The sequence below is a fragment of the Ovis canadensis genome, chromosome 3 (genome assembly GCF_042477335.2).
Source record: "Ovis canadensis isolate MfBH-ARS-UI-01 breed Bighorn chromosome 3, ARS-UI_OviCan_v2, whole genome shotgun sequence".
Lineage (NCBI taxonomy): Eukaryota > Metazoa > Chordata > Mammalia > Artiodactyla > Bovidae > Ovis > Ovis canadensis.
This window is the reverse complement of record NC_091247.1, coordinates 218777649-218804763: the sequence shown is the minus strand read 5'-3', so window position 1 is coordinate 218804763 and position 27115 is coordinate 218777649. Positions and strand designations below refer to the sequence as shown.

Genomic DNA, 27115 nt, shown 5'->3' with positions numbered 1-27115 from the left:
ACACCATGGATGGACTACAGCTCACCAGAGTCCTCTGTCCATGGAATTCTCCAGGCCAGAATACTGGAGTGGGTAGCCATTCCCTTCTCCAGGGTATCTTCCCAATCCAGGAATCAAACCAGAGTCTCCTGCATTGCAGGTGGATTCTTTACCATCTGAGCCACTAAGGAAGCCCTCTATGGCACATACCTCATGCTAAAAAAAAAAAAAGCTAGCATTTATTGAGTGCCTACTATAAACCAGATACCTTTGCACACATGATGTCATTGAATCCTCCCAACCACCCTAAGGGACTTCCCTTGTGGCTCAACTCTGTGTGTGCTCTCTATGCCAAAGCCTTTGACTGTGTGGATCACAATAAACTGTGGAAAATTCTGAAAGAGATGACCTGCCTCTTGAGAAACCTATATGCAGGTCAGGAAGCCACAGTTAGAACTGGACATGGAACAACAGACTGGTTCCAAATAGGAAAAGGAGTACATCAAGGCTGTATATTGTCACCCTGCTTATTTAACTTCTATGCAGAGTACATCATGAGAAACGCTGGGCTGGAAGAAGCACAAGCTGGAATCAAGATTGCTGGGAGAAATATCAATAACCTCAGATATGCAGATGACACCACCCTTATGGCAGAAAGTGAAGAGGAACTAAAAAGCCTCTTGATGAAAGTGAAACAAGAGAGTGAAAAGGTTGGCTTAAAGCTCAACATTCAGAAAACGAAGATCATGGCATCTGGTCCTATCACTTCATGGGAAATAGATGGGGAAACAGTGGAAACAGTGTCAGACTTTATTTTTTGGGGCTCCAAAATCACTGCAGATGGTGACTGCAGCCATGAAATTAAAAGACGTTTATTCCTTGGAAGGAAAGTTATGACCAACCTAGATAGTATATTGAAAAGCAGAGATATTGCTTTGCCAACAAAGGTCCATCTAGTCAAGGCTACGGTTTTTCCAGTGGTCACGTATGGATGTGAGAGTCAGACTGTGAAGAAAGCTGAGCACCGAAGAATTGATGCTTTTGAACTGTGGTGTTGGAGAAGACTCTTGAGAGTCCCTTGGACTACAAGGAGATCCAACCAGTCCATCCTAAAGGAGATCAGTCCTGGGTGTTCATTGGAAGGACTGATGCTAAAGCTGACACTCCAATACTTTGGCCACCTCATGCGAAGAGTTCACTCATTGGAAAAACTCTGATGCTGGGAGGAATTGGGGGCAGGAGGAAAGGGGGACGACAGAGCATGAGATGGCTGGATGGCATCACCGAGTTGGTGATGGACAGGGAGTCCTGGCATGCTGCGATTCATGGGGTCGCAGAGTCGGACACGACTGAGCGACTGAACTGAACTGTGTGTGCTCTCAGTAGGTCTCCTTTAAAAACTCCCTTTGTATTTTCACAATAAATGAGATGAGGCTTCCCTGGTGACTCAGACGGTAAAGAGTCTACCTGTAGTGCGGGACACCCGGGTTCGATCCCTGCACTGGGAAGACCATCTGGAGAAGGGAATGGCTACCCAGCTTCCCTGGTGGCTCAGACGGTAAAGCATCTGCCTGCAGTGCGGGAGACCCGGGTTCGATTCCTGGATCAGGAAGATCCCCTGGAGAAGGAAATGGCAATCCACTCCAGCACTCTTGCCCGGAAAATCCCATGGACGGAAGAGACTGGTAGGCTACAGTCCATGGGGTCTTAAAGAGTCGGACACGACTGAGTGACTTCACTTCACTTCACCCACTCCAGTAGCCTGGTGGGCTGCAGTCCATGGCGTTGCAAAGAGTGGGACACAACTGAGTGACTAACACTTTCAATAAGTGAGATGGAGAGAGAAATCCCACCATCAGCCTGCTGAGGCTCCTCTGATATAAGTGCTCCCTCCACCTCCCAACCCTGACCCGGGGTCTCCTGTTTGGGTCACACCACCCTGATCTGTTCTGCTTTGTAAATGCTCCTGGTCCCTCCATATGGACGCCTCCTCCAGCCAAGGCAGCGCCTTACCTTCAGGTAGCATCTCTCTAGGGGAGGAGCCTTGGGGACTAGAGTGTTCATACTGCCCGCTCCCACCCCCGCGTGTGATAGCTGAGGACATTGAGGCCTGGAGAAGGGGGTGGCTTGTCTTATTCTGGGGGAGGTCAGCACCAGCACCATCAGGCGGCGTGAGTCCAGAGGGCAAGGCACTTTGGTCTCCTCCATCTCCCGTCTGCAGACAGTAAAAGCCTGCACCCTGCGTGTCCACCACCTTGACGTCCACAGACCCCTTTCTCTGTCTTCCCCCCACCCTTCTCTCGGTTCCAGACCGAAAAACATCGTCCTTCACAAACAGCTGGCTTCCTTGTTTTTTAAAAATATATATACATTTACTTATTTGGCTGTGCTGGGTCTTAGTTGCGGCATGTGGGATTTAGTCCCCTGACCAGGGATGGAACTTGGGCCCCCTGCTTTGGGAGCACAGAGTCTTAGCAGCTGGACCACCAGGAAAGTCCCTTGCTTTGCTTCTTAATCACCGCAAATGCAATCTCTAAAAATCTGTCTTACGGCCTCTCAAAGGCAGTAAATTCTTTAAGAACGCCTGATCGGATGCAATTCCTCTCACTACATAGATTAAGATCGTTTCCTCGTTTGGAGTCCGATGAAATGGATTTGAAACCCTTTTTGTTATCCATCAGAAACACTGGAATGATAAGTCATTTTCATGGTCGCGTTATGGGTTAAAAGATATATGAATAGGTAAAGATGACCTTTCAGAGGAGAAAACAATAGCATGGGAAGTGGTGAAGTGAGAGAAATCTCTAGGCCTTCCCTTCCTGGAAGTGAAAAGAGAACCTCTATAATATTCAAAAAAGAAGTTTGCAGCAAATGGAGCAAAAATTTGTTTCTTCTTCTAAAACTGGACAAAGCTCTGCATGAATAAAAGCTGGTCCTCGTGGTAGCTTTCATTTTGTTGTTCTGAAAGTATTATCTTAGTTATGTTTATTTCTTTTCTTTTTTTTTTTTCTCAGCCATGCCATATGGCTTGTGGGATCTCAGTTCCTTGACCAGGGATTAAACCCTGGGCCATGGTGTGAAAGTTCAGAACCCTAACCACCAGGGAACTCCCATGTTCATTTCTTTAAATAATAAAGCTTAAATCATGATTTGGGAGAATGGCATTGAAACATGTATACTATCATGTAAGAAACGAATCGCTAGTCTAGGTTTGATACAGGATACAGGATGCTTGGGGCTGGTGCACTGGGATGAACCAGAGAGATGATTATGGGGAGGGTGGTGGGAGGGGGCTTCAGGGTTGGGAACTCATGTACGCCTACGGTGGATTCATGTCAATGTATGGCAAAACCAATACGGTATTGTAAAGTAAAAATATAAAATTTAAAAAAAAAGAAAAAAAATAATAAAGCTTAGAGCTTTTATCCTCTAAAAGTATCCCTTGGACGTTTTCCTCTTCAGCCTGGTTGCACGAACCTCCTGCTCAAGGGTCAGGGGAAGCAGGAGGTAGGGAAGGGCCCCACCTTCTCACTCCCTGGACCATAGGCCAGGCGCTCAGGTGGACAAAGTTTCAGGGGACCACACTTCACTTCCTGCACCAACGAATCCCTTCCTTCCTTTGTCTTCTGACGCCAGTGGTAGAAGCCACAACGGACGTGGTTCAAATCCCAACTGTGCCATCGACCGGTCCAGGGACCAGTCACTCATCATCTCTGAGCCTCGTGTATAAGTAACATGGAACAACAATATTTTCTAAGCTTTCCATGAGAATTAAATCATACCTGTATCTATTGCACACAGCAGACTCTCAGCACAGGACAGCTAGCATTCTCCTTCCCTCTCGTGAGTGGGGAACACAAAACAGAGTCACAGAGGGAGCAGGGGCTCTCTAACCAGCTCCAACATCCAGCAGCCTGTCTGGAGGTGGCCCAGCCTGGCCTGGCTCCCAGGGAAGCAGCCCCGGGGCTGAGCATCCGCCGTGACTACCCAGGTCACAGGAGAGACCATCTTAGAGGACAGCCAGGCCTGAGCAGGAAGCACACGGAAGATTGCTCCAGACACAAGTCCGTGTCCCACAGGGCAGAAGGCAGACACCAGCATAGGACAGAACTTTCCTGATGCCCACTGGAGTTAGGGGCACCGCCCCCACCCAGCGAACCACTCCCCCCCAGACGGCATCTGTTCCGTCTCTTGTGCCCCCGGATTCCGGCAGGGAAGACTCAGGGGCACGGAGCGCACAGAGGGGTAAAATGACAGGGGGTCTGGGGGTGGAAGACCACCGTCTCTGGCTCTGGGACCAAATTCTCTGCCCTCTCCATTGAGGCCACCCTCAGGGATGAAGTCAGCCAATATGGGCTCTCTTGTGACAAGCTGGGAACCCTCAGAAGACAGGAGCTCATATAAGGATGAGCAGCCCCTCCCCACGCCCGCTGCTCTGCACCATGTGCAGTTTGCTGCACCCACAGTAGACAGTGGTCTTCGACCCCCAGGACTCCCACCCAGGCTCCGCTCCAGGATAGCGCATTGCAGGGGGCAGTCTTCACAGCCCTGGCTCAGGGTGCCGGACCCCAACCCCTGCAAAGCCCTCTGGAATCGAATCTCTGGACTCTGAGGACATCAGACAATCTCCCCTTGGCCTTGCCGCTGCCCACTGCCACCCTGGCCTAAAGATATGGAGACCCTGGAGCTTGGGAGCTGGGTGGGCTGGGCGTGCATCCTTCCACCCCTACCCCTGCCCCACCCCCACCCGTGCAGTGACAGAAGCTGAAGCCTTTCTGTGCTTCTTTGGGGAAGAGCAAGGAATTCTGAAGTCCCAGAATGCGGAGGGGTTGGGGGCAGTGTTCCTGGCAGCCTGGGCTCCTGATGTGTGATGGGTGGAGCAGGCATAGGACTCGAGGCCCCTGAGCCCACCTGTTTGAAGTTGAATTCTCAACTGAGAATTCAATCACTCTGTAATTGCTGAGTAAACTCTGGCTGGTCCACTGATCAGGCCTCTGGCCACTGTGGCGGATGCTGACATGGGGCTCCCCCTGCAACACCACTGCTGGCCGGTGTCTCCTCCTCAGGGGTCCCCAGCAGGGCCCCCAGCCTGGCTGATTGGCAGGTGATGGGAGTGAGGGGTACAGGGAGGGACTGGCTGGGGGAGGGCAAGCTCTCTTGTGGCCACGGTGCCCTGAACAGAAAAGGTAGACTACAGAATCGTTTTTTCTTTCATGGGGAGAGATATAAATTCCAGCCTAGAAAAATAAACCCTGGCAGGTTGCACGCTAATACGTTAACAGCAGTTAATTCTGTACAACCAGGTTCCATTTTTATTTTCTTCTTTATATTTCTGTTTTTTCCACATTTCCAACAACTAGCAAGTATAACTTATAATCAGAGAAAATAGATGTTATTCAGGGTCGAATGCAGTGGCTGGAAGGATCCCTCCCATACTCCTGAAGAAAACCCCGGTGGCAGTTCTGAGCAACGTGGCCGCCTGCGGGAGCTCAGCCTGGGCTGACCTTCCAGCCTCAGAACTGGTGGGCAGGGGTCCCTCTGCTGAGACCCGGAACTTCTCTCCACCCCAAGCTGTCACCTGCAGGTGGCCACAGGGAACAGAGACAAAATACCAGGGCTGCTTAGTGCCGGGGCCTGGCGCATTAGGTAACACTAAGTGCCTCTTCCATCCTGGCTGGAGAACCGAAGCCCAGAGTGCCCCGGCCCCTCCCCCAGGGCTGGGGGTGGTTCTGCTTCCTGCCCAGGGACCCCCTCCTGAGCGCCCCCACCTCCTGTCATCACTCTAACAGAAGTCAGTCTTCCTCCTCTGGGGGTGGGGGGACACTCCCTGCCACCCACAGAGACAAATGGGCTGCTATTTCTCTCTCTAGATGGCGGAGGCTGCTTGTTCCCCAGGTTACTGAGCACCCCAAAGGGAGGGGAGCCTGTGGGAAGAAGGGCAGGGCCGGCAATCACTGTCCCGTTCAGTCGCCCAGAATAAAGCCCTGTCATTACTGGCAGTGGGGGGACATGAGGAAGAGAGGCAGAGCCCAGCTCGCACGCCACTCGCTGCCCTGGAGGCTGATCGCCCTGCTTTCCACCTGGGAAGCGTGGGATGCATGCTCGAGGCTGCATGAACCTAGGCATGGGGATGGGTGGTCCAGCCTCAGAGGCCTTGTGGCCCCCGTAACCACCCCAGGGCACCCCACCCACGGCCTCCCAATCTTCCCACTTCTGGGAGCATCACTCTCGGGCAGGCTCTGGGTTCCAAGAGAGAGGTTCCCTGACTCCAACCCCAAAGCTGCCCCTGGGGTAGCTGGACAAGGCTGAGCTCGCACCCCTGCACCCCCAGGACTGGGGCTTTGGGAGGGGGCAAGGGTCTCCCCTGGACCGAGGTTTACCTCAGGCTCCAGCAGCTCTTTTCTGTACATCTGATCAAAGGGGCTATGGGCCACTGTCTGTCCTACCACCACCCCCGTCCCCAGGATGCACCCATCAGCTCCAGAAAAGGACTCCTGCTCAGTCCTGCAGCTTGGGTAGGGATGGTTGGTGGGGGGATGGTTGGTGGTCGGGGGAACAGCACCTCACTCTGCTGACCCGGATCACTGCTGGCTTGGGCCACATTTGGAGGAGGGAGGTAAGGGGCTTCGTGGCCAGCCCTGCACTCACATACCAGAGACCCCGACCCTGAGCTGTGACTGATGGTGTGAAGTCTTCACTGGGCCTCTTGTAAGGCCCATCCAGCTTCTCCCTGGAGACCCCAGAGGAGGCCCACCGGCCGAAGCCTTGCCGTTGTTCTGTCGAAGTCCAGTTGCTCAGTCAAGCCCAGTTCTTAGCAACCCCGTGGACTGCAACACAGCAGGCTTCCCTGTTCTCCACTACCCCCCCGAGTTTGCTCAAGTTCGTGTCCGTTAAGTTGGTGATAGCTTGCCAGTATCTCATCCTCTGTCTCCCTCTTCTCTTTTTTCCCTCAGTCTTTCCCAGCATCAGGCTCTTTTCCAATGAGTCGGCTCTTCACATTAGGCAGCCAAAGTACTGGAACCTTGCTGAGCCGGTGAAAACCCAGGCTGAGCGTTGGGGGCAGCCTGGCCTGTCTTGGAGCCCAAACTGGGGTCTCCTGAGGGTGGCTCAAGGGGCCTTGTGACCTGTATCCTCGCCTCAGCCCCGTCTCTGACCTCAGCACCTCCTTAGGGAAGCTCAGGGGTGGTGGTCGGCTACCCCCTCTGGAGGCTAAAGGGAAGGGAAGGGTCGGGAAGGTCCCGGGCAGAGCTGGGAACAGGCATGTTGGGTGTCTGATGGGAGGAAACTTATCTGGGCTGGACTTCCCCAGGAAGCCAAGAACAGACAGACAGACTGACGCACAACTACTGAACATCCGGGGGCTCCTCCCAGAGAAGCCGAGACACTGACATCAGACAGACTGACGGACAGACAAACAGGAACACACTCCAGGAAACTACAAACCAGACAGACAGGACAACTGGAACATCTGGGAGCAGGAAGTGACAGTGGTTGACAATCGGGACACACCTGGGGGCCCCTCCCCGGGCCCTGCGCAGAGTGGCAGGCAGGGAGGCAGCAGCGGGCAGAGCTTACAGACCCTGGGGGACTTAGAGAACCTCCCACCTCCCTCCCGGGGATTCTGAGATAAGAGATTTCCTACCATCTTGGAAAAGAAGCCTGTCCCCCTGCCCCCTCCCGCCCCCCCCCCCACCCCGACCCAGTCTCCCACCCCCTCCCACCAGGAGTCAGGGCTGAGGGAAGGGGCGTGGAAGACCCAAGAAATGACTTCTATCCTTGAGCACCTCCCAGGCGCCAGCGTCATGGGGGCTCTGGGTCATCTACCCTCACTGGTGCCAGGGCTCGAGGGGCAATAAGAGATGCGGACTGGACTGAGAGGGACCGACAGGCAGGGCGGGCAGACCAGACAGCTCCTCTCTTCTCCTCCCCGCCAAGGAGGACCCCTCGGCCGTGTGTCTGAGCAGTAGCTGCTCATGGGGCAGGGCACAGCCCTGCCCGTCCTTCCTCCGGGTCACTAACTCTCTGCCCTCTTTCCTGTCCTCTCCCACTGTCTCATTCTCTCGTTTCTCATCTTCCTTCCAGTTTCCAGGAGGGTCATTCCCAATGTGGGGGCTCACGCCCCCCTGGACAGGGAGCCCCTGGGGATCCAGGGGGCCATTCTCTCCCGCGGTCCTGGGTGCAGAGCCCGGCCCCCAGTCCTCTGGGCATCAGCACAGCACCTCGTCCTCCCCTTGCTTCCATCCCCAGTGCGGTCGCCTCCGGGAAGAACCGTGCCTCCTACAGCCCTGGAGGTGAGCACCCCAAGGTGGGCCCCTGATTTAACCCAACCCAACTCCCCGCCACTTCCATTCCTGCACCCCCTCCAGAGTCCTGCCTTTCCCAACCCCCCCAACTCCTTCAAAGGGAAAACAAGCAATAACACCTTTCAGGGAAGGTTTTCCATCGCCAAGGTCACCAGCTACCACCTCTGATGGCTACCCGTTATTTTCCTAGGAATAAAGGGGGGAAGGATCATGGGGTCACTGAGGCTTAAACCAGGAAGTGGCCCTTAGTGCAGGTCTAGGCCTGGGTGCTCACAGCCCAGAACCTTCTGCTGCCCTCCCACACAGACCTAAAGCCCATCTGGGCTCTGAGCAGCCCAGAGGCTCAGAGAGATGGTACATCATGTTGTTCTCTATGTAGAACAGCCCTTCTTCATACAGATGGGGCAACTGGGGCCCAGAGGAGTTAAGTCCGTCTTGCCCAGCTGCGGCTCAGGGGGCGAGGGCGGGCGCAACGGGCTCCCCCTCACCACCAGCTGCAGGGCCGGGGAAGTGGACTTGCCCAAGTCCACTGCAACAAGAGGAGACAGCAGATGGGGTCAACTCCACGCCAGAGTCTGAGTGTCCTGACCCCCAGGGAAGTAAAGGCTGAGCAAAGGAAACAGAAAGGTCCTGAACTGAGACAGAAATCTTGGGGGAAAGAGAAGAGGACAAAGTGTGAGCAGCACAGAGGGGGCGGCTCCAGGTGGAGACGGAGGGAGAGAGTATTGATGGGGAGAGGAGGAGAGATGGAGGGCTGGGGGGAGGACAGCGAGGGGAGGGTGCTGGAGAGCAGGGCAGGATGGGGGGAGAGAGGCGGGTCCTGAAGGACCCAGGACAGGCGAAGAGGAGAGCCTGGACAGGACCCTGACTTCTCAGTGCCTCCCCCCCCTTCCCAGGTGGTCGGCCAATCCAGCGGAGGTGGACAAGCCTAAAAATCAAAGCTATCTTGGCTCCTTCGTGGAAGGAGAAAAATTATCAAGAAAAATGCAAGTCTTGAGTAAGAAAGGCAGTATGGGTCCTCTTATTGGTTGGGCACCTTTGGGTGCCGGACAACCCACCACTAAGACATGTAGATAGAATCAAGTTAATTTCCCCTGATGTTTAAACAGGTACACTTTTCATAGGCTGTTTAGTAGGGGCGAGTACAGATCTGGGATTTGAACAGTAGTGTTATAATGATCTAAACGTCAGCAATGGCTCATCTGGGGTCTGGAAGAAGGAAGGAGAGATGGAAACACGAGGAAGGAGGTAAAAACAAATAAACAAGAAGCGAGACTAGGGAGGAGGAAGCAGAGTGGGGCCCTGGTGTGTGCTCTGCTCGGGGTGGAGGACGGTGAGGGGGGAGGGGAGGACGCGCAGCGGCTCTTCCCACCTGTGGGGGCCCAGGTCGGAGCAGGCGGGCTTCTGCTCGGCGTCAGCGGCTGGGCAGCAGAACTGGTGCAGCACGGTCTCATTCCTGAGGGCAGAGCAGAGGGAGAAGGTCAGCGCCCTCGGCCGCAAGGCGCCTCCGCGCGGCATCCTGCCCCCCGGGAAACGCCGCGGTCCCAGACGCTGCCCGGAGAGGACGTGCGCCACTACGACACCATCTCCTGCTCGCAGCCCTCCCACCTCTTCTACCTCGGCACCCCGGTCCCCGCAGCAGGCGCCTCCACGTGGATGTACCATCTCTTCAGCTCTGACGTTTGTCACGATCACAGTTAGTCCTCCACGGCCCTGCCGCCCACTAAGGTCTGGCTAGCAAGGCAGAACTAGCTCTATTCATCCAAGATGCACAGAATTGCATGCAGTGAACATTTCTGGCTAATCATATGCAAAGATGCAAAGTGCTCATAGAGGCTCAGATGGTAAAGAATCTACCTGCAATGTGGGAGGCCCAGGTTTGATTCCTGGGTCAGGAAGATCCCCTGGAGGAGGAAATGGAAACCCACTCCAGTGTCCTTGCCTGGAGAATCCCACGGCCACAGGAGCCTGGTAGGCTACAGTCCACGGGGTCGCACAGAGGCGGACACGACTGAGCAACTGAGCACGCAGAGGCTGTCTTGATTTACTGAGGCTGTTTTGTGTGTGTGTCTCAGCACAGAGGGAATTCAGAAAAATTAAAAAAGGAGGCAGCGTGTGGCCTGAAAGAAGAGGGGAAGCTGGGATTCATCCGGAAGAGGACCCCATTTCTTATTTCAAAAGAGCTGGGAAGTGGAGAAGAGAGTGGCAGTACTGCCAGGGGAAAGTCAGAGACCAGAGAGGCCAGCTGGCCGGAGGGAGAGGAAGCACCAAACGCCAAGAGCTAATGAGGCCGTCGCCCGGCCAGGCCCCGAACCAGGAGAGGCTGCCCAGCCACGACCTCCCACATCTGTATTCAGACTCAGGACTCCACGGCTCGGCCATAAACACAGCTGAGTCACTGAGGGGACTGATGAGACGTGTCGTCCTGCAGCGGGTGAAGCGGCAGCGGACGGACAGACGAGGGGACACCCAGCAGGAGAACTGAGAAAGAAAAGCCAACAACTTTGAGAAATAAGAGCGAGTTATAGGGACTTCCTGGTGGTCCAGTGATTGAGTATCCGCCTGCCAGTGCAGGGAACACGGGTTCAATCCCTGGTCCGGGAAGATTCCTCATGCCATGGAGCAACTAAGCCCTGAACTGCAACTACTGGGACTGTGTTCTAGAGCCTGCAAACCATCGTTACTGAGCCCACGTGCCACAACTACAGAAGCCCGAGCGCCCTGGAGACCATGCCCGATGCTCCGCACCAAGAGAAGCCACCACAAAGAGATGCCCGCGAACCGCAACTGGAGGGCAGCCCCTGCTCACTGCAACTAGAGAAAAGCCCGCAGAGCAACGGAGACCCAGTGAAGCCACAAATAAGTAAGTAAATAGACGAGTTATAGGACTTCCACTGTGTGTTTTCTAGACTTAAAGCTGCTCAAATTAAGAGAATTTGGTGTTGGCATAAGGACAGACATACAGATTGGTTGTACCAAACGCAGAGGCTAGAAATAGATTCAAACTTCAACTGATTCTTGGTACATTGATTTGTAGTAAAAGTACCAAGATAATTCAGTAAGGGATAATAACTTTTCTAACAGATGGTGCTGAAACAGTTGAACATCAATATGCAGGAAAATGGACTTCAATCCATATCTTACACCATAGATACATGAATTAATACTAACTGGATCACAGACCTAAAGTAACAGATGTAATAATTTTATAAACAGACCTAGTGATTTTATTTTTCCAGTAGTCATGTATGGATGAGAGAGTTGGACCATAAAGAAAGCTGAGCACCGAAGAATTGATGCTTTTGAACTGTGGTGTTGGAGAAGACTGTTGAGAGTCCCTTGGACTGCAAGGAGATCCAACCAGTCTATCCTACAGGAGATTATTGGAAGGACTGATGCTGAAACTCCAATACTTTGGCCACCTGATGCAAAGAACTGACTCATTGGAAAGTACCCTGATGCTGGGAAAGATTGAAGGCAAGAGGAGAAGGGGACGACAGAGGATGAGATGGTTGGATGGCATCACCGACTCGATGGACATGAGTTTGAGTAAACTCCGGGAGTTGGTGATGGACAGGGAGGCCTGGCGTGCTGCAGTCCTTGGGGTCATGAAGAGTGGGACACGACTGAGTGACTGAATTGAACTGAACTGAATGATTTTATAAATAAAATTATAAAACTTTTCAAAGAAAACATAGGAAAAAAATCTGACTTAGAGGACACAGAGATCTCCTATGTAAGGTACAAAAAGCACAAACCATGGAGGAAATAAGTTGATAAATTAGACTTCATTGAAATAAAAAGTTTTCTGTTTTGAAAGACACTGTTAAGAAAAGTGAATTCTTATAACTCAGTAATTAGGGGCTTCCCCGGTGGTTCAGTGGTAAAGAATCTGCCTGTCAATGCAAGAGACAAGGGGTTGGTTCCTAGTCCGAGAACAAGGGGTTGGTTCCTAGTCCGAGAAGATTCCGTACGCCTCGGGGCAGCTAAGCCCATGCACCTCAGCAACTGAGCCTGTGCTCTGGGGCCCAGAAACCGCAGCGTGAGAAACCCACTCACTGCGACTGGAAAGTAGCCCTGCTCATCACAGCTGAAGACAAGAAATGAAGACCCAGCGTAGCCAGAAATGCACAAATTGATTAATTAAAAAAATAAGACAAACAACTTTATAGAAAACTGTACTAAAGATTTGAATAGATACTTCTGCAAAGAAAATATACTGACACCGCTAGTCATTGCTGCTGCTGCTGCTGCTGCTAAGTCGCTTCAGTCATGTCCAATTCTGTGCAACCCCATAGACGGCAGCCACCAGGCTCCCCCGTCCCTGGGACTCTCCAGGCAAGAACACTGGGATGGGTTGCCATTTCCTTCTCCAATGTATGAAAGTGAAAAGTGAAAGTGAAGTCGCTTAGTCGTGTCCAACTCTTCACGACCCCATGGACTGCAGCCCACCAGGCTCCTCCGCCCATGGGATTTTCCAGGCAAGAGTACTGGAGTGGGGTGCCATTGCCTTCTCCTCACTAGTCATTAGGGAGATGCAAAAGAAAATAAAAATGAGACACTACTGCACGCCCACGAGAAAGACTAAGTTCAAAAGTCTGACAACACCAAGTGTTGAGGAGAGTGTGGAGCACCTGGGACTCACACTCCTGGTGGAGATGTAAAACGGCACAACTCTTGGGAAAGGACTCTGGCCGTTTCTCATAAAATTAAAGCACACATCATTTGCTCTTGTAACTGCATGCCTGGGGCTTCCCTGGTGACTCAGACAGTAAAGGACGTTCCTGCAATTGCAGGAGACACCGGTTTGATCCTTGGGTCAGGAATATCCCCTAGAGAAGGGAATGGGTACCCACTCCAGTATTCTTGTCTGGAAAACTCCATGGACAGAGGAGCCTGGCGGGTTACAGAGCGAAGAGCCGCAAAGGGGTCGGACACAACTGAATGACTAACACTAACTGCATGCTTAGGTATTCACCCCAGATAAATAACAACACATATTGACATGAAACTGTTCACAGCTGCAAATATTCCCAGAAGCAAGAAGCTGTCGACTCTACACAGACACTGCCAGTTGACCTCGGACCAGGTTGCCAAGAAGGCACAACAGGGAAAAGATCATCTCTTCAACAAAGGGTATCAGGAAAGTTTAACACTCTCATGCGGAATAATTAATTTGGACCCATACCTTACACTGTACACAAAATCAGCTCAAAATGGATGAGAGACTTAAGCATAAGACCTAGGGGGAAAGCTTTATGACATTGGTCTTGGCAATGACTTCATGGATATGACACCAAAACCACAGGCAACAAAAGTAAAAATAGGCAAGTGGGACTACATTAAACCAAAAAAACTCCCGCACTGAAAAAAAAAAAAATCAACAGAGTGAAAAGGCAGCCTACAGAACAGGAGAAAATAGTTGCAAACCATATGTCTGATAAGCAGTTAATTTCCAAAATACAGAAAGAACTCCTACAACTCAATAGCAACAAAACCTAGTAACTCAATTAAAAGTGGGCTAAAAACTTGAACAAACATTTTTCCAGAGAAGACATGTAAATGGCCCACAGGTATATCAAAAGATACTTGAGGTAACTATCAGGAAAATGCAGATCAAAACCACAAGGGGCTGTTGCCTCACACATGGTAGGATATTTATTCTTAAAAAAAAAACAAAACGACGAAGACTACAAACATTGGGGAAAATGTGGAGAAATTAAAATCCTTATACACAGTTGGTAGGAATGAAAAAAATGGTGCTATGAAAAACAGTATGGAGGTTTCTCAAAATATTAAAAATAGAATTACCACATGATCCAGAAATCTCCCTTCTGGGTATTTATCCAAAAGAATTGAAATCAAGATCTCGAAGAGATATTAGCCCTCCGATATTCAGCGCAGCCCTGGAGGAGGAAATGGCAACCCACTCCAGTATTCTTGCCTGGAGATTTCCATGGACAGAGGGGCCTGGTGGGCTGCAGTCCATGGGGTCGCAGAGAGTCAGACAGGACGGAGCACAGCACAGCACGTCATTCAGTGCACCACTAGTCACAAAAGCCAAGATTCACAAACAGCCCAAAAGATGGACGAACAAATAGAGACAATGCCTTCTATACGAGTGGAATCTATTCAGCCTTTAAAAAGAAGAAAATTCTGGGAATTCCCTGGCGATCCATTGGTTAGGACTCCACACTCTCACTGCCGAGGATTCAGGTTCAATCTTTGGTTGGGAAACTAAGAGCCCACAAATGTGCTGTGGGTGAAAGAAAAATAAATAAATAAAAATGGGAACAAAAAAAAAGAAGGAAACACTGCCATATCTGACAATGTGGATGAACGTTAAAGATATGCTAAGCAAAATAAGCCAGTCGCAGAAAGACAAATACTGCATGATCCCATTTGTATGAATGAGGATCTTAAAATAGTCAAACTCACAGAATCAGAGACTAAAATAGTGGTTGCCAGGGATGGGGGAGGGGAGGGGACAAAAGGGAAATTGCTGATCAACAGACATAAAGTTTTACTCATGCAAGATGAATTTTTCCTAGAGGACTGCTGTGCAGCATTGCACCAGTAGCTGCAATGTACAGCCAGGAATCTGTTAAGCAAGTGGATCTTGCATTGTGTGTTTGTACTACAATCAAATAAAATATGTAAAAAGGTTAAATATCTACATAAGTGTTTGGGTTCAAATATTCATTTTTCGAGTTGTGTGACTAACAGGAGGGTTTCCAGGGACTTCCCTGGCACTCTGGTGGTTAAGACTTGGAGATCTCTATTTAGGGGGCTCAGGTTTGATCCCTGGTTGGGGAACTAACATCCCAAATGCCGTGCAACCAAATAAAATAAAAAAGTGATTTCTGCTTTGTGAGCCCCTGTGCCCTGGTCAGAAGAGTAGGAGTAGGATGGAGTTGGCTCAGAGTTAATCCAAGGAGAGTAAACACATGTGCACACCAAGCCTTAGTAAGTTGAGTAAATGATGTACCCTGCACACATATGGACCATGTGTTCTAAATGTATGTAGAGGCAGTATTTTTAGTAAAAAGGGAGAGAGACTCATGTTAAAGAAAAGAAAACCCTGCAACCCTAAACGTCCATGAATTGGTAAATGGATAAGCAGATTGTAGCATATCTATACAAAGGAATACTATTCAGCAGTAAAAAGGAATCAGCTTACTCATATAGGCAACAAGTGGATGAATTTCAAAAAAGCCTTACAGTAAGTGAAGGACAGCAGACACAAAAGTCCACACACTGCATGATTCCATGCGAATGAGGTTCTAGAAAAGGCAAATCCATCGTGACAGGAAGCAGACCAGTTTCAGTGACACGAAAGCGGGGAGATTCAAGCTGAAGGGAACAAGAGGTCATGGGGTGGTGGAGCTATTCCATCACTTGAGAAGTAGCTACATAGCAGTAGACATTTGTCAAAAATCACAACCTACACGTTTAAATATGGGAGGATTTTATTTTATGTAACTGTATCTTAATATGGCTGATTTTTTTAAGACCAAAATATTTTCTTCCCCTTCTCAGTTCCCGATACTTCATCAAGGGTCTTGAGAATAATTTCTAAGTTCACTCCTCCCATTGCCCCTGGGTCACCTAATTATTAACCATCCCCATGCCCTCACGCAGCAGGAAAAAACACCAACTTTATCATTCTCTTCAACTGTTAGATTGGATTTTCAGAGACCAGATGGCTTGCCACTGAGCCAAAGGAGGCCAGGGGGCCAGAAAGCAGGACAATGAGAAAGTTGGGGGTGGGGTGATTGAGCTGGGAAAACACTGCCCGGGCCCTGCAGTGGGGTTGGGGGGATGTTCCAAGAAGCGCAGCAGCAACAGCAAGGGAGCTGGTGATGGAGACCCAGGCCCCTTTCCACACGCTGGCCCTGGGCCAGCACTGTAAACCAGGCTCACCTTGTAAACCTGTCAGAGCACTGTAAACCAGGCTCTTATCCCTGCCCTGAGCATCTCACTGACTTGTGGGGATTCAGTAAGACTTAAATGCAAAACTGCACTGGAAGAAACCTAATAAACCCAGCATAGACGCACAAATATGACTGTGTTGTGCTAAGACGCTCAATCCTGTCAACCCTTCGGGACCCCATGGACTGTAGCTCACCAGGCTCCTCTGTCCATGGGGTTCTCCAGGCAAGAACTCTGGAATGGGTTGCTGTGCCCTCCTCCAGGGGATATTCCTGACCTAAGGATTGAACCAGTGTCTCTTACGTCTCCTGCTTGGCAGGCAGGTTCTTTACCACTCGCGCCGCCTTGGAAGTCTATTACTGCTATTGGTCTGGGAAACTGAGGGACTCAGTGGCCCCAGGTCGTGGCCAACAGAGACTGCCAGGTGCCTTCCCTACTTCCTCCTCCCAGCCCCCGCCCCTCCTGCAGGCCAAGGGCAAGAAGGAAAGGGTGGACTTCCTTTGCTCCTCAGTGCAGTCTGCCAACTGTACCTCCTCCTCAGAGAGCTTTGGAAAGGTCTTAATAACAAGGCAAGTGATGACAGATGTCTCAGCAGCCAGGGGCAGAAAGCTACAGAAATGTCACCCTGGTCTAGGAGGCCTGCAGCTGTGTGTTCCACCCCAAGTCAGACCAGGGCTGCATGATCAGGTGGGCCTCCCTCTCTCCAGCCTTTGTTTCCCTCTCACTCTCTGCCCAGTCTCCTTTGGAGGAGCTTTAAAGGTCATCTAGTCCAGCGGTCCCCAACCTTTGTGGCACCAGGGACCAGCTTCGTGGAAGACAATTTTTCCATGGACTAGGGTAGGGGGTGGCTTGGGGATGATTCAAGTGCATTACATTTATTGCGCACTTTTCTGTTCTTATTACATCAGCTCCATTCAGATCACCAGGCATTAGATCCTGGAGGCTGAGGCCCCTCGATACCTCGTGCCCCCCTGCTGCCAAGGAATAGGGGTTACAGAGCCTGGGGGAAGAGCTACCTGTGTCTCCCTCTCAGAGAGGATTCCCCTGAAAACAGGCTGCTGGCTTAGATGCTCATATGAAGAAGTCTGGTCCTGCAGAAACCCTGTGTTTCTCTCCTGGGTTCTGAGGAGACTCAGGGCCCCATCAGGCACCCCTAGGGCCACCCTGGAGTCAGGAGGCAAGTGGAGAGGCTGGGCATGGAATTTACACTTCAACCGGAGCTCTGATCTGGTCTAATTCCATGTTAGGATGCCATCAGATCTGATGTGGAGGGTAGGGGGGAAAGTTTCCTTGTTTTAAAAAACAACTGGGAAAGTACTCTTCTAACTGGACGCTCTCTTCCTGAGGTGATTAAGCCTGTTCCAATCTCCAATCTTTCCAGTCTCCTTGGTGTTGGAGAGGAGCTTCAGTGGCTCGCCCCCACCCTCCTGGTCTCACTGCCTGGAGGAAGCCTCCTTGCTTGCTTCTGCCTCACTCCTCGGTACCCGGCTTGTCTTGGTCTCCTCATCTGCAAATGAGGTTAATGACAGAACTTCTCTATAGCATTGTTCTGAGGGTGAGACGAGTTAAAACAAACGCACTTACAATAGAAATTGGGGCACAATAGATGCTTGCCTGGTGGCTCAGATGGTAAAGACTCTGCCTGCAATGCAGGAAACCTGAGTTCTATCCCTGGGTTAAGAAGATCCCTTGAGAAGGGAATGGCAACCCACTCCAGTATTCTTGCCTGGAGAATCCTATGGACAGAGGAGCCTGGTGGGCTACAGTCCATGGGGTCACAAAGAATCGGACACAGCTGAGCAACTAACACTTTTATATTCAGCTGCTTAATAACTGTCAGCCATTATTAAAGCCCCTGCTTCTGCCATCCTTCCATCTCAGGCAGGGTGATCCCTTCTCTTTAAGACCCCTCATAAGGCTTTCTCCTCCTCGATGGTCTTCAACACTGTCCCATTTCACAGGCTACACCCTCCCCTCTGCTCTACAGCCCCCCAGAAAGAGCCGGCTGCTACAGGTGCTTCCTCTCACCTTGATCTCCTGGAACTCACTGGAATGTAGCTCCTCCCCGGGGCCCTAACAGAGCTTCCCCTAGGGAACCCCCAGCAAGATTCATTGACTTGACTCTTCCACAGATTCATTGGCCAAACCCTCCTTCTTGAAACACCCTGGCCCTGGCTTCCTGAGAAGTGGTCTGCTGGGTTGTTTCCATGGTGATGGGAGGAACCCATCCCCGTCAGGGGAGAAGTCCATGGAAAAGGAGGGAGCCAACGTCCAACACCACCAACTGGCCTGGCCAGCGCTTGTGACCATCCTGAAAGTGAGCCTTTGGGGTCAGGCTTCATTCTTGAATGAGCTGCTCTATTTCCCAAACAGCAAACACCACATCTTGTGGCTCCATACACCCATCCCTTGCTGGCCACCCACTAGCTGCTTGATGTTTGCTGGCCGGGGGGTCCGCCTAGGTCTAGTGCATTCTCGTGTTTTCTTTTCAATTATGCAACACGGTGCTATCAGTTCTGTTTTATACTCACTCCTCAGACTATTCATCTCACAGGTGAGGTTTGTACACCCCGTTACTAGCTTCTCCCTATTTCCTCCACCACACACCCAGCCCCTGGCAACCAGTTTTCTCCATTCTGTTTCTATGAATTTGACATTTTTTTTTTCTTTTTAAGATTCCACATGTAAGTAATATCATGCAGTATTTGTTTTTCTCTGTCTGGCTTTAGGATCACACCCTCAAGGTCTATCCATGGTGTCACAAAGGCAAGATCTCCTTCTCTCATGGCTGGAAGATAATATTCCATTATATATGTGTGTGTGTGTATATATATATACACACACACATATATATATATACACATATGTGGATCCATCTTCTTTACCCATTCGTCCATTGATGGACATGTAGGTTGTTCCCATCTCTAGGCTATTGTAAATAATGCTGCAATAAATGGGAGTGTAGCTATCTCTTCTAGATCCTGTTTTAATTTCCTTCGGATCAATATCCGGAAGTGGAATTACTGAATCATATGGTAGCTGTATTTTTTATTTTTTTGAAGAACCATACTGTCTTCCATAGCGGCTGCATGAATTTACATTCCCACAACAGTGCACGAGGGCTCCCTTTTCTCCACACCCTCTCCAACATTTGTTATTTCTTGTCCTTTTGATTACAACCAGCTTAATAACAGGGGTGATATGGTGTCTCATGGAGGTTTTTTGTTTTTTATTTTTATTTTGCGCTGCACTGGGTCTTTGTTGCTTCACACAGGCTCTCTCCAGTTGTCTCAAACGAGGGCTACTCTATAGTTGCAGTACGTGGGCTTCTTAGTGTGGTGTCCGCTCCTGTTGCAGAGCTTGGGCTCTGGGAGCGAGAGTTTCAGCAGTTGTTATTTCCCAGGTCCTAGAGCACAGGCTCAGTAGCTGTGGTGCATGGGCCTAGCTTTTCCTTGGCTTTTCCTCCCACCTAGATCCCTTGGTGGGATCTTCCCGGACCAGGAATTCAACCCGTGTCTCCTGCTTTGGCAGGCGGATTCTTTACCACTGAGCCACGTGGGAAGTCCCCTTTACCACTGAGCCACCTGGGGAGTCCCCTCTGCCCATTTTTTAACTGGCTTGTTTTTTGCTATTTAGTTGTCTGAGTTCTTTATACATTTTGAATATTCACCGCTTATCACAGCATGATTTGGAAATATTTCCTCCCGTTCGGTATGCTGCCTTTTTGTTTTGTTGATGGTTTCCGTGCTGTGAGAAAGCTTTTCAGTCTGATGCCATCACACTTGCTTCTTTCTCCTTTTGTTGCCAGTGTGGCGCTTGTCACATTCGGTACCAGCACCTTGCTGGGCACCCAGGTTGCTGTCTCTTCGCTTCACTCCAGCCCCTCGCAGCTTCTACAGCATCTTCTCACACACCTTTTCATCTTTGGGTTAGATCTAGTTATTCCCGCTGGCAGGTAAGGAACAGAGAGGTGACCTGGTTTTCCCGAGGTTGTACAGCTGTTAACGGGTGGAACCAGCACTGGGCTGAGTTCCTCTCATCCTAGGCGAGCGCCCCATGGAGGAGCCAGGGAGCCACAGATGCCCTAGGGAGGAATTCCATCGGGACCCCTGCTCCGACTGCAGGAGGCAGCTTAGTTCCTGGAGACCCTACGAGCTGCAGATTTGGGAGGAGCTTCGTTCAGTCCTTGCCTCCCGCCCCGGTGAGGCTATGGACACCCCAAACCTACGCACACGCAATCCTGCACGTGTCATGGATGCACATGCACTTGGCTGTGTAGACACACATATGCACACACATATTTTCACGTGCAACCCTGCATGTGCAGATGGGCACACAAGGGCCTGAGACCAAGGATGTTTCATCCCTTACATGAACCCTGCTGACCACGTGGCCATGGAAGGCTACAATGTCCCATGCAAGCTAAATCACTTCAGTTGTGTCTGACTCTTCTGCGACCCACTGTAGCTCACCAGGCTCCTCTGTCCAGGGGATTCTCCAGGCAAGAATACTGTAGTGGATTGCCATTTCCTTCTCCAGGAGATCTTCCCGACCCAGGGATGGAACCTAGGTCTCTTGCATTACAGGTGGATTCTTTATTGTCTGAACCACCTGGGAAGCCCACAGTGTCCCGTGGGGACCTTGTAAATCATCCATCCATGACTGCACATGACACTCTGCCCGTCCTCAAGCCCAGTCCTCAGGGCACAACGGAGATGAGTGGGCCAAAGGCCAAGTTCAGCAGCATGAGTGTGTCACATGCAGGGCACGTGGGACCAGCAGGCTTTTTGACCATGAACCCTGGGCAAAGTTCCTGATCAGACCTTGACTCAATAAGCACTTCCCCGCAACAGGAAAGTCCCCTACATTCCTCTAGAGTGGGGATAACTACATTAGGGAGCACAAGGCTAAAGCTTGCGTGTGAATCCTGAAGACACCACTGTTGCTGTGTGACCTTAGTGGGTCAACTTAACCTCTCTGGGCCACAGTTACCACATCTGTGAAATGGGGATAATCATACCTTCCCATTAGGACTGTATAGATAAAATGAGATTTAAAGACCTACATAAATGCTGAGTGCATAGTAGAAATTAGTATGTGGATGTTGAAAGATTGAATGAATGAGATGGAGATCAGATGGTTCTGGGTTGCACTGCAGGGCTCTCACTGCAAGCTGATCTCCTTCTTGTGCCCCTTGAGCCCCCTGAGTATTTCCTGTCTGAGTGGAGACTTTGCTCGCTGCTCAAATTGCCCCAGCATCCACCCTACACACCCCTCTGGAGGGGCCCTGCAGTGCCACAACCCCACCTTTGTCTCTGTCTCTCTCTACCTTGCCCTTCTATTCCCTGAACACATGTGTTTCTTCCAGCCCCAGGGCCTTTGCACAGAATATTTTCCCCTCGGGTCTTCCTGTGGTTCCATCCCTCACTTTATTTAAACCCTGGTCAATGTCACCTCCTACATGAGCTTTTGCCTGTAAACTGCCCTCCTCCCATCTCTCCCTGATTTTTCCTCACAGTCACAATAGTGAAGTGAAGTCGCTCAGTTGTGTCTGACTCTTTGCAATCCCGTGGACGGTAACCCACCAGGCTCTTCCTTCCATGGGATTCTCCAGGCAAGAATACTGGAGTGGGTTGCCATTTCCTTCTCCAGGGGATCTTCCCGACCCAGGGATCGAACCCAGGTCTCCCACATTGCAGGCAGACGCGTTAACCTCTGAGCCTCCAGGGACAATGAGTGTGTATAAACATGAGTTACTTTTCTTGCTGAACACCTGTCTTCTCCTCTCAAATGTGAGTTCCCTGGTGGCTGAGTCTTTGTCTGGCTTGTTCACTGTGAGTCCCCTGCACCTACAGCAGGGCCAGACATGCAGTAGATGTTCAATACCTACTTGTTAAATGGATGGACAGCTAGAACTCTGCTCTTGAGGAGCCCAAATAAAACTTCCATCCCTAAGCAACAATAATATGCTCAGTTCCCCTCTCTCCACACTCCCTCTCCTGCATAGCTCAGCTCATTAGTTCAATATATTTTAATTTTTTCCCAGCCCCCAGCTAGCTGATTCAGCTGATTTTATTCTAACGGCTCTCTCTCTTTTTTTTTAATTTGGCTGCGTTGGGTCTTAGTTGCAGCATGCAGTATCTTCATTGCCTTTTGTGGGATCGAACCTGCATCCTCTGAATTACAAGGCAGATTCCTAACCACGGGACCACTAAGGAAGTCCCTCTAATAGTTCTTGGGAAGGGAGCTGCATGAGAATCCTGAAAACTTCCTTTAAAGTAGACTTGGCCGAAATGTGGGAGCAACCTAGATGCCCATCCATGGACAAAGGGATAAACAAAGTGTGGTCTGTCCGTGCCATGGAATAATATTCTACCAAGAAAAAGAACCAAGTGTTGATACAAGCTACAGTGTGTGTGTATGAACCTTGAAGACATTATGAAGATGTCAGGCACACAGGACCACTTCTTCCACGACTCTGTTCCCATGGCACATCCAGCCCGGGGATCTCTCTCGAGTCAGAGAAGAGATGAGTGTTTGCTTGAGGTTGAGAAGGGTTGGAAGATTAGACTACTGACAAGAGGTACAGGATTTCTTTTCTGAGGTGATGAAAATGCACTAAAATTATGGTGATGCTAAAAAACCATGGATTGCATACTTTACTTTTTCTTAATATTTATTTATTTGGCTGTTCTGAGTCTTAGCTGGGGCTCGTGGGATCCTCGGTCCTTGCCATGGCATGAGGGATCTTGGGATACAAACTACTCCAAGAAATATAACTAGAAAAAATGAAAATGTTAGGTCAAAAAGATACGTGAACCTCAGTGTTTATAGCAACACTATGTACAGTTGCCGAGATATGGAAGCAAACTTAAGTGTAAATCAACAGATGAATGAATAAAGAGGTTACATATATATATATATATATATATATATATATATATACACACACACATGGGACTAGGGACTGCACCCATGTCCCCTGCACTGGGGACTCTGAGTCTTAGCCACTGGACTACCAAGGAAGTCCCAGGAATTGTATTCTTTAAATGGGTGAATTGGATGGGATATGAATCGTATCTCTCAATAAAGCTGCTTTTTAAAAAACTAAATAAACAAATAAAAGTACATGCAGGTACTCCCCTTCCCCCACAATCTCCCCCTCAACGACGGTCTCCAGAGTGAAGGCCACGTGCATGCCCATTCCTGGTTCCTGCAATCGTCTGCAGGAAGGCTTCAGAGCACAGAGGCTGAGAGCACTGACTTCAGAGTCACATCCCCCCTGGGTTGGCCTCATGGTTGCTTGACCGAGGAGGGGTTCCTGACCCTGTTGTGCCTCAACCCCCACCAACTATAGAAGTTACTGAGACATATATTGAGGTAAAGTTAGGTTGTAAGGCACTTAAGAGAATGCCCAGGCCACAGTGAGTGCAGGATAAAATATTAGCCTTTATTAAATTTTTATTACTTTCCTCCAGGCAATGAGGCCGTGTCCTCAATCTCCTGCAGTGCTCACTAAAGGGCTGCTCCTGTGGATGGCTGTCCCTGCAGCTGGCTGAGACAAGCACGCCCCCACCACTCCCACCTTCAAGAACAACTTTCTGTCCTGAACCCTCATCCCCTGCAGGTATCACCCCATTTCTTTATTCTTCCTTCTAGAAAAATTCATCAAAGAGTTTTCTATACTCACTTTCTATAGATCCTTGCATTCTGTCATCTTCTAAACTTCCTTTTAGGGTAATTTCAAACATGAACTTTGCCAGTCTGCTATCCCCGACATTTGTGCTGTGTGCTTAGTTGTTCAGCCGTGTCCAACCCTTTTCAATTCCATGGAACATAGCCCACCAGGCTCCCTGCCCACGGGATTTCCCAGGCAAGAATACTGGAGAGGGTTGCCATTTCCTACTCCAGGGAATCTTCCCAACCCAGGGATTGAACCTGCATCTCTTGAGTCTCCTGCATTGGCAGGCAGGTTCTTTACCACTGTGTCACCTAGGAAGCCCTAATATTGTGTTCAAATGTCCCTGATTGCCTTAAAAATGCTGTTTTACGACTTCCCTGGCAGTCCAGTGGTTAAAACTCCCTGCTTCCAATGCAAGGGGTGTGGGTTTGATCCCTGGTCAGGGAAGCTCCCAAGTGCCTCGTGGGACAGCTAAAAACATTAAAAAAAAAAAAAAGTCTTTTTACAGTTGCTTCATCAGGGCTTTCATTGTGGCTCAGCTGATAAAGAATCCGCCTACAACACGAGAGACCTGGGTTCAATCCCTGGGTTGGGAAGATCCCCTGGAGAAGGGAAAGGCTACCCGCCCCAGGATTCTGGCCTGGAGAATTCCATGGACTGTATAGTCCATGGGGTCGCAAAGAGTCGGACACGACTGAGCAACTTTCACTTTCACTTTACTTTCATCTGAATCAGGACCTAGGTAAGGCCCAGACTTCACACTGGGTCAGTATGTCTCTTTTCCCTTCTCCACACCCATCAAGCTTCTGCCCTACCCCTTGCTCTACCCAAGTTGGGCTTTTTGGGGTCACCAGTGACCTGCACGCTGCTCAGTGGGCTGCCTTCCCTGCTCACCCTGTCACGGGGGTGGCTCTGCTCCCATCCTCCACACTGAGACCCCTCTCTGCTGGGGCACCACGTGGGTCTCCAGCTCTTCTGTCCCTCTTCAGCTGCTCCTTCTCCACTCCCCTCCCCACCTCTTGATACCAGTGTGCTCCAAGGCTCCATACTGGCCCTCTTTGGTTTTCTTTTCTTATTCCTTGCCGGTGTCACCCTCCCCAGATTTTATCTCTAGCCCATCCAAAGGCCATCTCCACCTGAATGTCTAACAAGCATCTCCAACTTAGCGTGGCTAAAACTCAACCCCTACAGACATCCTCATCTCATCCTTGCAGTAACTTTGGCCCTAATACTTGGACTCATCCTCACCTCCTCTTTCTCTCATACCCACGTTAATCCCTCAGGGAGCCCTGTGGGTTTGCCTGCTTATCGCCACTTACTGCCACAACCCCTGGTCCAAGCTACTTCCATCTCTTAACTGGACCTTGCGACAACATCCCACCTTCTTTCCCTGCCACCAGCTGTCTTCCTCCTCAGTCTATCTTCAACCCAGGCTCAACCCAGCAGCTGAGGTCCCTTTGAAGCATTCTCTGCTCAAAACCATTCACCAGCTCCCAGTTTTTCTCAAAGTAAAAGCCAGACTCTTCACAACAGGTTCCAAGGCTCCATCAGTGTTTCTCATCAAGCAACGCTGGCATTGTGGGCAGGGAAACTCTTCCTGGTGGGGATGGTCCTGAGCAGTAGAGGATGTTAGCCATAGCCCTTGCTCATTAAATGCCAGCAAAGGATCCCTTCCCACCCTTTCCAGCCGCTGTGACAACTAAAATGTCCCCATGCACTTCCAAACACTGCCTGGTGGGTCTGGAAATCCCAGGCAAGACTCTCTTACAAGGTTTGCTGCAGCCTTGCACGGCCCCCCAGCCCCGCAACTGCCACCCCTCCAAGGTCGCTGACTCCCCTCAGACCACTCTCCTTGTGCTCCATCAGCCCCCCGCCTCCCTCGCTCCCTTGCTGCTGCGGACCCTGCCAGGAGCCCTCCTCCCCCAGACCACACAGAACCCTTTCTCCAGGGCACACTCAGGCACCATCTTAGCTCCCAGCCTTCCCAGGGCACCCCTTCTGAAATTGCAAACCTCTTTATTTCCAGGCCTCCTTGCTCTCTTTCTCCCCAGAGCACTTATCCCATTAAACATATGTTTTAATTCTTAACCTTGTTTATTTATTTATTTTTTGCCTCTAAGCTTCATGAAGTGATGTGGGGTATTTTGCTTGCTGCTAGATCCGAGTACCTGGCACACAGCAGACAATCGATAAATATTTGTTAAGTGAAAGAACAAATGCAGATGCCATAGATGTTTACTTACAGAGAGAAGAAAATAAGCACTTTTAAGCCACAGGAATAAAGAATTAATTTCACCCTCAGCAAGGACTGGAGTGTGTTCAGCCTGGAGTGGCAAGTAGGGGAAGAGATGATAAAAAGCTCAGTTTATTTCTCAGATCAGTTCAGGAAGACTTCCTGGAGAAGGTGGGCTGCAGAACTCACTCTCAGCTCATTTTGAACCAGGTTATAACATCCTGGCAGCTTCTCCAATACTGATGAGGGCAGACAACACAGTGAGCCCAGCTGGAAGAGCAGTGGAGTGTTTTCAGGTAGGGAAGCCCACTTCCTGAATCTATTTCTATCACAGTTTACCAGTGTCTGTAGGAAGCTCCACCAGCAGGTTCCCCCGCTGGAAGGCCAAGTTCAAACAGAGCCCCTGGATAATGCCTGCCTACCTGCACACGACCCATCCCCACCCTCAGAAAAGCCCACCCAAATGATTACACAGAGGCAGGCTGCCCAGAGCTTGCCTTCCGCGCACTCAGTGAACGAAAAGAAAGGACCTAGATTCACACTCACACAATGGAATACTTTATTGCTATTGAAAAGAATGAAACAGCTCTTTTTATACTGAATATGGAAGCATCACCCAGAGACATTATTAGGGGGGAAGAATGCAAGATGCGAAGCGTATAGTATACTACCATTTGTACAAAATGAAATATATACATATCTAAACAAATATATATATACATATAAATGTATGCGTGCTCAGTTGTGTCCGACTCTTTGCAGGCCCCATGGACAACAGCCCCCCAGGCTCCTCTGCCCATGGAATTTTCCAGGCAAGGATACTGGAGTGGGTTGCCATTTCCTCCTCCAGGGGATCTTTCCAACCCAGGGATCAAATCCACATCTTCTGTGTCTCCTGCATTAGAAGTTGGATTCTTTACCACTAACGCCATCTGGGAAGCCTATACACACACACACACACACACACACACACACAGACACACACAC

At 50.2% G+C, this 27115-nt stretch overlaps 1 protein-coding gene across 1 annotated transcript in view; it reads right to left on the bottom strand.

Moving 5' to 3' along the window:
- Positions 1-27115, bottom strand: part of IQSEC3 (IQ motif and Sec7 domain ArfGEF 3) — an 86395-nt gene that overhangs the window by 46549 nt on the left and 12731 nt on the right. The window contains exon 2 of the mRNA XM_069581548.1: positions 9655-9738. Within this exon, the coding sequence (XP_069437649.1) occupies positions 9655-9738 (84 nt within the window). The remainder of the gene's footprint in view (positions 1-9654; positions 9739-27115) is intronic.